We start from the raw sequence: 11,065 nt of genomic DNA, 5'->3' as shown, positions 1-11,065 counted from the left end.
CCTCCAGCAACACTGTCAGTACAGCAATTCCCTTGGGCCTTGCCCAGTCCAAGCCCTTGGCTGATTTCTCTCTTTGAAGACCAGTTCTGACCATCAGGAAAGTTTTCCCTGATGTGGCTCCTCTGTATTATCCCATTTCACTGTTACCACCCCACCTCTTACTTCACTTGTGCAAACAAGGAACTCGCCCAGCATTCTCACCAGTCATTTTTGCATATTTATTTAGATTACTCTTACCTTGTCATCCTTCCGCCATTCTTCAAGATCACCTCTGAAAGCCACATGAATGCATGATATGAGACTATCAAAAATGTATTTTCTGAAGCCCTGATTTTCTAAACACACCAGATCTGGAGCAAACAGATGCCCACCACCCTACACAGAGCAAATGTTACCTATTGCAACCCATTGCTTCAGCAGCACCATTTAGAAAAGGTGTTGTATAAACACAGTTAACAAATCTTACCTTTGAGAGTGAGCAGAAGCATAAGCAATGGGAGGCATGAAGAGTAGTGGTGCTCACCAGACACTGCAATGAATCAGTATTTCTTCACTAGAGAACCCGGCTCTTTTAATTTGCAACATAAAGAGTCCTTGTGAGGATGCCCTATGCTCACTCTTCATAACAGAACTAAGCAAGCTGCTACTGCAAGGAGACCATCACAGTGGCTAGCAAGTTTATCAGTCCTTGAGGACATGGCCATGGCAGAATTTATCACTCCAAAGATAGTCTGAACCCACATAATATCCTGAATTTCACTGGTGGTCCCCAGTGGCGAGTGATGGATGTGTGAAAGCCCTAGAGTAATAGGGCTTTTATTGTTTTATTTTTGTAACTAAGGGAGAAAACCTGTTTTGGTTGCTCATGGTAGATAAACAACCTCAGGACGTCGTACGTATCCTTGCAGCCCAGCTCATCCCTGGCACCCCTAAGCCTCCCTCTGCAAGGAATCTTATGAGCTGCAGCATCCTCCCATACCTTCAGCTCTGGATCGCTTCTGCAGGCAACCTTTGCTTCTCCTTCAGGGCTTGTTGAGTGGCTTATCTCAAGCTATTCTCCGTTTGCTTGCCCACTGCTCTTGCCACCACATGCACACACCTACTTACCACCAGCCTCTTGAAGCCTGAGGAGTTCCTCCCTCAGTCTGGCAGCAGACCTTTATCCTGCCAGCCATGACTTCCCTGGCATGGAAAATCAGGGGTCCTACCACACCAGTATTACCAAACGCACAGCACAGCAATCAAGCCTGGACTTCAGTCCCCCCTCTGCCAGTTTGGTGTCCTAGGCTTCTCAAAGCAGGCTTAGGGCCAGCATGTCAAACCACCTCCCCCATGAGGGCATGGAGGTGTTACCTTGACACAATGCTATTCCCACACAGACAATCTGTTTTATAACCCAGGATTTAAAGCACAGTGATATTATCAGTTGACTATATTTGGAAAAATAAAAAATGAAAAAGCACAGACCTCCTCCTTGCTCAGGAACACATGGGAATTTTGGGTTTATGGCTGGTTTGGGTGGGTCTAGAGGCAGTTAGACAGCTGCGGGCACCCCTTGCTCAGGGGTGGCCAAACTCCACCTGTCCATCAGGGACACTGGAACAGATATCATCCAGGCAGAGGCAGTGGGACATATGGGTCATGGAGGAGCGCTGCCCTGACCAGGTCACAGCAGCAGTGGTGGTGGTGAGCAACCCCGGCAGGGCATCAGTAGTGGTGCAGCAAGGAAGTGCTCTCATGTCTGGCCTTGCCTTGCCTATGCCCTGCCTGTACCAGCAAGGGAGCAAGACAGACAGACACACAGAGATGAGGGAAGAAGGCACTGCTGTCCCACCTCTCTGCTGGTTTTTGCTGGGCACCTCCATGGGATTTTGTTTTTACATGGCATTGCTGATGTTTATCAGTTGTGGACCCACTGAAGGTACTGGTTCAGCAGTTAACTAGAAAGATTAACCAGAATGTGGTCTAAGACACCAGGGCTATAGATGGGGAGCATAGGACACTGAGGGCTCAGCATGACAGCTGTATGTCCCTCTTCTCCTTCCTCAGATCCACATGGAAACGCTAGAGCTGCATCCTCCAAGCTGTTGCTCCCAGCAGTACCCAACTCTCTGCTCCCCCACTGCTACCTACAGTCCAGCTGAAAGATCAGACGGGTTTTACCAGCTAGGATCTGCTCAACAGCAATGTTGGCAAAAAACCAACCAAACAAAAAACAAAACAAGTGAACAAAAAACACCAAACCCACAAAATGAAGCAAAAAAATCTCTGAAAAAGAACTAGAAAGGATTTTTTAGCCAACAAATGCATTAGTGGCAGTTAGAGTTGAGGAACAAAGAACAAAAAGCTGAAGCTAGAAAAATGGAAATATAAGAAATAATAAACTTGCAAATTGACATGGGATCAGCTCTGGTGAAAATTAGTGAGATTAATGTGCATTTTCTTCTACTGAGAAAACTAAAGGAATCCTGTGTGCAGCTGTAAGAGAGGTGTGAATGCAGAACTGCCTAGTCTGTTATCAGTCATCTGTTCTGACATTAAAAACTTACACTGAGTACACCAACTTATGGTAGTTCCAAGTAGAGAAACTTCATCTTCTTTAGTTAGGGCTACTGTTTCAATTCTCAGGAGCCCCATCCTTTTCCATCTGTTCGGCTGAAAGTAGAAAGGATTTTACCCTTATGTTGTGCAGAAACAGCCCATCGCTTCCCCAGGGCTTCCCAGGACATTGCAGCTCCAACAACATCAGCACCAACATCATTGTATTTTTTCAAGGCCTGGAAAACCAGCAGCATAAAATTCAGTCATGGCAATACAGCAGTGGGCATGGGGAAAAACCATGATCGCTGCGGCCATCTGCAGTCCACCGCGTAAGTACTTTTCCTTTTCTTCCACCCCAATCCAGCTCATCTGATTAGGCAAATCTCACAATTGTGACACATCCCCATTAACACCACCCCCCAAAAAAGGCAATGCTCAAAAGAATGCCAAGGTATAAGGGGTTACAAATATTCAGACTTTATTATAAATAAGAAATACTGTTTTATACATAAAAACTGCAAGTGTTGCATTTTGTTCACCGCCCCAGACAGCAAGACCACAGATTAAGGCAAAAAGCTGGAGTGAAGGCACATACTGAGGTGGCCACAGTCAGGAATAAGGTGATGAAGGGACTGTCACACGTTGCCCATGACATGCAGCATTCCACCAGCAGCTGTTGCATCATCACATTACGTAAAGAAATAACTGGACTTATACACTGAATAATGGCTGTAGTGATTAAGAGATTGCTTATAAAGATTTTTTTTTATTTAAAAATAAAATTCTGTTAAAAACAGCTTAAGGGGGAAAAAAAGGTAAGAGAAGAAAGCAGGAAACCTTAGGCCTGAGGTCAGCCAGGGCACGCATGCATCTTTGCACCTGCTCTTCTTACAACCTTGGCAGAGAGGTGACACGGTTACAACCAGCCATCTGACAAGAGCAGCCAGCCAAGACACTGACCTCAGTGTCCCACATGTGGGTAAGCACAGGTAAGCTCTCCTCCAAGTATTAGGTATGTTTGCAGGCAGGGGGAAATCCCCAGCTATTAAGTTGTAAGAGTCTTTAAGAGAAGGGGTACAAGAGCAATGTGGGGTTTGCTAGGAATGACCCCTGCCCAGCAGCGCCATTCCCGAGGGTGCACCAAGCCTCTCGCATCACACAGTGGTATCAAGATATCCACAGATCCAGCTCTCCAACTACCTCAGTATTGGGTCTGGCCTCCCAACAGTGCGACAGCTCCTTACAAGCCCAGCTGCAAAGCCAGAGCCCCTGCTCTGCTCCTGGCACAGCAACCCTGGGGACAAGGGACACAGAACAGGGTGCACCATGCATCAAGGATGGCATTGAAGGGAGGGCTAGAAATCATCCACCCTACAGGCAAAGTGGTTATTGCTGATGCCCCTTTGGGTGCTGAGGATACAGGAGAGGTAAGAATGCAGGAGCTCAGCTAGGAGAAACACTGAGCTCTAAGGGAATAACACGGACAGGAACGATAATACAGTGCACGCACCCCAGTGGCTATAAGGGAAAGAACACAGAGGAGGCCAGGCTATGCCACTCTGGAAATATGGCTGAGTATATTTACACACACATACACACACACGAGAGACTTCCTCACACTATAATCATGATAAAAACAGAAAAAAAAAATAATCACATTCACACAAAAAATATAAATTTGAAATAATTAATAGCACCAGTGTGTGTCAGATAATAATTTCTTCCCCGCTACGCAAACGTACAAAGTTGCATAGTGTTTAAGGATAGATATATACTGGATCTCATGGAAGGGGGGAGGGATGCCAGGCTGGAGGCAAAAAAGAAGCCACAGAGAATGCTCTCATCTCAAGAGGAGGGCCAGAGAAGGAGTGAGGGGCTCCCCGCTGCTCCCACCCAGCACCAGTAAGCAGCTGGGAGGCACTACCTAGGGAGGGAGAGGGAGCCTGCTGGGGAGGCAACGGTAGCAGTGTGAAAGGCAGACCTGCCACCTGAACCTGGCCTGAAGTCCCTGTGCTGCGGTGGCTTTATGGTGACTGGGAGATCAGTAGACAAAAAGAAAGGAGGGCACTGGTAAACTCCAGCTCTTTCTGCCAGCTTAAAAGCAGGGAAAAAGTAAGAGCAATGCCAAGACACAAAAATGCCACCGTCCTTCAGGAAAAAGATAGGGAGAAAGACCTTTTCATTTCCACTTGCATGCCCTCTTCCTTCCCCACCCAAAGACATTCAGCACGAAGGCCCGTGCAGCTGTTGGAGCACTCTGATGGCAGCTCTCCTCTTCAGTAAGCCTTTTCCTGCTTGAACTAAGTGATCTGTCAATCAGACATTCATAACCCAGAAAAACAGATCCTCTGGTAATTCAGTAGCAACACCTACAGACAGGAACACAGCTCATGGCTCCCACACTCCCAAGCTTGGACTACCCAGCAGGTAGCTGCTTACAGACCAGACCCAGAACTTCTCCCCACACCAGGAGTGGGGAAGGCAAGACCTATCACTCCCCCAGTAAAGATCTACCACTCCACCAGTATCCCATCTTCCCAAAAAACCTCCTCTCAGAGGCTGTGTTTTTCTCGGAGCAATGCATCATCACAGAAAGCATTTCAGAAAGAGGCTTCAGCTATTTTGTCAAAGGCTACCAATGCTGTCAGATTGGCCACTAGTTATCAATAAAAAAAAATTCACAGGGTTAGAAGGTGGGAAGAGGGATCTGAATGAGTGCAGCTATACTGGCCATTACAGTAATACTTTGGTAGCCACCCCCTTCCTTCATAGGGACAGAGAGCTCTGGGACCACGGACTTTACAGTCGAGGGGAGAAGAGAGGAAAGTGGGATTAGTTTTGCCTTGCTGTATACAGCTCACATGTTTATTTCTGAACCACAGTATAAAGAGTCCAGAGCATCTCTCATCCTTGCACTAATCAAAGGGAAACTGTTTGAGAAAGGGGCAAAGGCAGAGTGCTCAGGAAAACAATCTATATAAAAAAAGCCCTTTGATGCCCAAAGACGGATATTTAATTTGCTTCTCAAAAAAAAAAAAAAAATTAAAAAAAAAATCTTTCAACTTATCCTGATTTGAAAAGAAAACAGCAGCTGCGAGCAGCAAAGACTTGGGTATTGGAAGAAGGTAATGTGTGTTAAGGCACTCCATAGCCAAACCACCGCTCCACCACTCACCAGGGGAATACCCCCCACCCCCAGTGCACCTTTAGGGTTTTTCAATGGACGGGGTGTTAAAACAGCCAGATGGCAAAGTCTTCTTGATGTCTTCCAGGTTGCTAATGTCCTTCAGGATCTCTTCAATGTCCCTGTTGTAAGCCTGTATTGCATCATCTTGCTTCCTGGCTTCTCTTTCAAGGAAAGACACTTTCTGGTCCAGGTCACTATCTTTCATCTGATCTTTGGCACTGTTCAGGGTACCCTCAATTTCATTCAGTTTGTTCAAGTCCACCGTCTCCAGTTGCCCTGAAAAGACAGAAGCAAATAGTGAAGTCCATTAACAAAGTTTTGACGCTTTAGTTGTGGATGCTTTCACAGCTTAGCCCACTCAGAGACCTCCATCAGGCTCTCTCCACATTAGAAACAGCATTTAAAACAGCACCAATCATATGGATTACACCTTCAGTGCCTCAAAAAAAGTCCCTGGCTTGCAGAAAAAGCGGTACTGAACATTGTTCAGTATTCAGGGCTTTGAGGCTAATCAAGGAAAGAAAAAAAAAACCCCAAACAAAAAACCAACAAACTCCAAACCAAATTCCTTGACAAAACCACGCAAACACCGTTTCTAGAAGCCCACTCGATTCCTTGCACAGCACTATCAGGGAGGCCAGCAGCACGCCACCTACTGGGACTGCCGCATCACGGAAACATTCAAAGGCAGACATCATATTAAGGACAGTCTTACCTAACTGATCCAGCAGATCATTAATGACAGAAAGCAAACTGTTCACAGAGTTCTTTGCTTTTCTTGCGTTGTCTTCTGCCTCCTGGGCAGCCTGTGAGGCCTGCAGAATTTATAAAAGAAAAATAAATGAGAGCACAAAAAAGGCTGTTGCCTCTCCTCTTCACAAATCTGCCCAAGCAGTTAAATTACACAAATCCCTGGCTCCCCTCTCCAGGATAACATTCCTACACTGACATCTTCAACACGGTGCTGGTGAAGACCGATGACCTCCAAATAATGCTTTCTGATTATTTCAGGATGGCAATCCCTGATAACTGAGCAGGATCTTGCAGGAAAAGTCAGAGCAGTCAATAGGGCTACGGTCAGGTTTTGATCAAAATAAAAGTGTTGCATTAAGAAAACTCTCAAATTTCAGAAGGGAATCTATGCTAAATGCCATCAGAGGAACTCCTCTGGTCACCTCACATTTTCAATCCCACTTAAAAATTGGAAGAGTTTGAACACTGGCTGGACCCACTGCTGTCCTTGCAGGAGAAAAAACTACACTGCCACATCAGCAGGGACAAGGAAGTTTCTTGCCATTGCTGCCACCTGCCAGCATTACTTACCATGCCTGCCATCATCATATCCTGCTCAGCATCATCTTGCTTCCGCTTCAGCTCTTTTTCTGCATCCTGTAGTTGCTTCACCATGTCATCCACTTCCTTGGCTAGCCCCGTCACGTCAGCAAAAGTCTTATCAGCTTCAGCTTTGGTAGCAGCAGCATTCTACAACCAACCATGGGGAACAGGATGGAAAAAGGCAGTGAAGGTGCAGAACCACCTTCAATCCTTTTCATCAAAAGGTCACCAATTTCCTACCATGCCACATTTTGCATTCCCTAGTGGGGAATACAGCAGAAAGCATGTGGGGCTCACCATGAAATACTGGAATAGAGAAGTTTACACAGCTACATACCAATATCTCAGGAGGGTGGGCTCAGAACTGCAAAGGACTCACCTTCTGGACAGTACCGGCAATTTTCTCAGCATCATTTGCTTTAGCCTTGGCTTCACGGGCATCAGCAGCAGCATTGCCAAGCGCCAGCTCTGCCTGGCGTGTTTTATTGTTGGCTTCAGCAATGGTCTGGGTAATGGCAGGAATCTTTTTCAGAGCCTCCTCAGCTGCCGTCTTATTATCATTCACCCGCTTATCAAAATCTAAGAAAGGGCAAAACACATCCTTATCACTTGCTCCAGAAGGGACTTAGGATGCTACTTTGACCATGCTACCTCCACTTCACAGTACCACAGTATCACAGTATGCTAGAGATTGGAAGGGACCTCGAAAGATCACCTAGTCCAATCCCCCTGCCGGAGCAGGAACACCTAGATAATGTTACACAGGAATGTGTCCAGGAGGGTTTTGAATGTCTCCAGGGAAGGAGACTCCACAACCTCCCTGGGCAGCCTGTTCCAGTGTTCCATCACCCTCACTGAGAAGAAGTTTCTTCTCAAGTTTAAGTGGAACCTCTTGTGTTCCAGTTTATACCCATTACCCCTTGTCCTATCATTGTTTGCCACTGAGTAGAGCCTGGCTCCATCCTCGTGACACTCCCCCTTTATATATTTATAGACACTTATAAGGTCACCCCTCAGTCTCCTCTTCTCCAAACTATAGAGACCCAGCTCCCTCAGTCTTTCCTCATAAGGGAGATGCTCCACTCCCTTAATCATCTTCGTTGACCTGCGCTGGACTCTCTCCAGCAGCTCCCTGTCCTTCTTGAACTGAGGGGCCCAGAACTGGACACAATACTCCAGATGCGGTCTCACCAGGGCAGAGTAGAGGGGAAGGAGGACCTCTCTCGACCTACTAACCACCCCCCTTCTAATACACCCCAGGATGCCATTGGCCTTCTTAGCCACAAGGGCACAGTGTTGGCTCATGGTCATCCTGTCGTCCACTAGGACCCCCAGGTCCCTCTCCCCTACACTGGTCTCTACCAGGTCGTTTCCCAGCCTGTACTGGAACCTGGGGTTGTTCCTGCCCAGATGCAGGACTCTACACTTTCCCTTGTTATATTTCATCAAGTTACTCCCTGCTCAACTCTCCAGCCTGTCCAGGTCTCGCTGGATGGCAGCACAGCCTTCTGGCGTGTCAGCCACTCCTCCCAGCTTAGTGTCATCAGCAAACTTGCTGATAGTACACTCAATTCCCTCATCTAAATCATTGATGAATATATTAAATAATACCGGTCCCAGTACTGACCCTTGAGGCACTCCACTAGTTACAGGCCTCCAACTAGATTCAGCCCCATAGACTACAACTCTCTGGCTTCTCTCCTTCAGCCAGTTCGCAGCCCACCTCACTACCTGATCATCCAGTCCGCACTTCCTCAATTTAGCTGTGAGGATGCTGTGGGAGACTGTGTCAAATGCTTTGCTGAAGTCAAGGTAGACCACATCCACCGCTCTGCCATCATCCATCCACCATGTTATTTCCTCATAAAAGGCTAAGAGATTGGTCAAACATGATTTCCCCTTGATGAAGCCATGTTGACTGCCCCTCATAACCCTCTTATCCTTGATATGCCTTAAGATGGCACCAAGGATAAGGTGTTCCATCACTTTCCCAGGGATGGAGGTGAGGCTGACTGGTCTATAGTTACCTGGGTCCTCCTTCTTGCCCTTTTTGAAGGCTGGAGTGACATTTGCTTTCCTCCAGTCCTCAGGCACCTCTCCCGTTTCCCAAGACTTGGTAAAGATGATGGAGAGTGGTCTAGCAATGACTTCCGCCAGTTCCCTCAGCACCCGCGGGTGCATCCCATCTGGACCCATGGATTTATGGATGTCCAGATTGCTCAACTGGTCTCTAACCCATTCCTCATAGACTAAGGCAAACCACTCCGTTGACCTGACTTCATCTAAGGTCTCAGGGGTACAGTTCTCTTCAGGACTGCCTGCAGCAGAGTAGACAGAGACAAAGAAGGCATTCAGTAACTCTGCCATCTCTGTATCTTCTGTCACCAGGGCACCCATCCCATTCATCAGTGGGCCTACATTGCCTCTGGTGTTAGTTTTGTCTGCCATGTATTTGAAAAAGCTCTTTTTGCTGTCCTTGACCCTTCTCGCCAGGTTTAATTCTAAGGAGGCCTTAGTCCTCCTAGCTGCCTTCCTACATCCTCTAGCAGCAGCCTTATATTCCTCCCGAGTGGCCAGCCCCTCCTTCCATGACCTGTAAACTCTCCTCTTCCACTTCAGCATACCCAGCAATTCCCTATTTAGCCACGCAGGTCTCCTGGCCCTCTTCCTTGACTTCCTACGTGTTGGGATGCTCCGATCTTGAGCTCGGAAAAAGCAGTCCTTGAATGTCAACCAACTATCTTGGGCCCCTTTACCTTCAAACAGCCTTGCCCATGGGATTTCCCCTAGCAATTGCTTGAAAAGGCCAAAGTTCGCCCTGCTAAAGTCCAGGGTTGCAATTCTACTTGGTATTCTACTAGTCCTACCACACAAGATCCTGAATTCCACCATCTCGTGGTAGCTGCAACCAAGGCAGACCTCAACCCTTACTGCTTCAACCAGATCCTTCTTGTTAGTGAGGATGAGATCCAGCAGCGCTCCTCTCCTGGTTGGCTCATCCACCATTTGCAGGAGGAAGTTATCATCCATACACTGGAGGAACCTCCTGGACCGTGGCTGGGTTGCTGAGTGGTCCTTCCAGCAAACATCAGGGAAGTTAAAATCCCCCACGATGACCACGGCCTGTGACTATGAGGCCTCTCTCAGCTGCCTGTAGAAGGCCTCGTCAACTTCCTCACCCTGATCTGGTGGTCTGTAACAGACACCTACAACAGTATCCCCCCAGCCAGCCTGCCCCTTAATTCTCACCCACAGACTCTCAACTCGCTCGTCATCTGTCCCTGGACAGAACTCGGTGCATTGTAGTTGCTCCCGCACAGAGCAACCCCACCACCCCTCCTGGCTGGCCTGTCTTTCCTGAAAAGGACATAGCCCTCCATGACTGTATTCCAGTCATGTGAGCTGTCCCACCACGTCTCTGCAATTGCCACCAGATCATAGTCTCCTGACTTAACACAGGTTTCCAACTCCTCCTGCTTATTTCCCATGCTGCGCGCATTGGTGTACAGACATTCCAGGGAGCGAGCTGAGCACACCGATTCACCCTAGGATTATAGGAGGCCTCCCAGTCTTCATTAATTCTGGAGTCCTGCCCTACTGGGGCAAGCCCAGCTACAAGTCCATCCCCCTTCGAATCTAGTTTAAAGCTCTCCAAATGAGCCCTGCTAATTCGTGCCCCAGCATCCTTTTGCCTCTGTGAGACAAACCTTTCCCACTTGTCATTGTCCAGACTGGTGCCCTATAAAACCAGCTGTTATCAAAGAATCCAAAGCCCTGCCTCTAGCACCAGTCTCGAAGCCAATTGTTTATGAACTGAATCTTCCCATTCCTTCCCACATCATCAGTGGAAGATGGAAGGAGTGAGGAGAAGATCACTTGAGCCCCAGACTCTTTGATCATCCGCCCCAAGGCCCTGTAGTCTTTCTTCATCCCCCTCAGACTGCAGGAAGCAGCTTCCTCCCCACCTGTCTGGAAGACCAGCAGCGGGTAGTAGTCTGTCGG

At 47.7% G+C, this 11,065-nt stretch overlaps 1 protein-coding gene across 1 annotated transcript in view; it reads right to left on the bottom strand.

The window, feature by feature from the left end:
- Positions 1–2,995: 2,995 nt before the first annotated feature.
- The window catches only part of LAMC1 (laminin subunit gamma 1), a 71,126-nt gene continuing 63,056 nt past the window's right edge, over positions 2,996–11,065 (bottom strand). Inside the window, exons 25-28 of the mRNA XM_057427468.1 lie at positions 7,443–7,642; positions 7,052–7,210; positions 6,444–6,543; positions 2,996–6,004 (exon numbers count right to left, since the gene is read on the bottom strand). Coding sequence (XP_057283451.1) covers positions 5,748–6,004; positions 6,444–6,543; positions 7,052–7,210; positions 7,443–7,642 — 716 coding nt within the window. The 3' untranslated portion in view covers positions 2,996–5,747. The remainder of the gene's footprint in view (positions 6,005–6,443; positions 6,544–7,051; positions 7,211–7,442; positions 7,643–11,065) is intronic.

Source organism: Pezoporus wallicus, unplaced genomic scaffold (genome assembly GCF_028554395.1).
Source record: "Pezoporus wallicus isolate ANWC-B61680 ecotype Strahan unplaced genomic scaffold, APGP_CSIRO_Pwel_v1 scaffold_7107, whole genome shotgun sequence".
Classification (NCBI taxonomy): Eukaryota; Metazoa; Chordata; class Aves; order Psittaciformes; family Psittacidae; genus Pezoporus; species Pezoporus wallicus.
The sequence above is the reverse complement of the archived record's forward strand: the minus strand, read 5'-3'. Positions and strand labels throughout refer to the sequence as shown.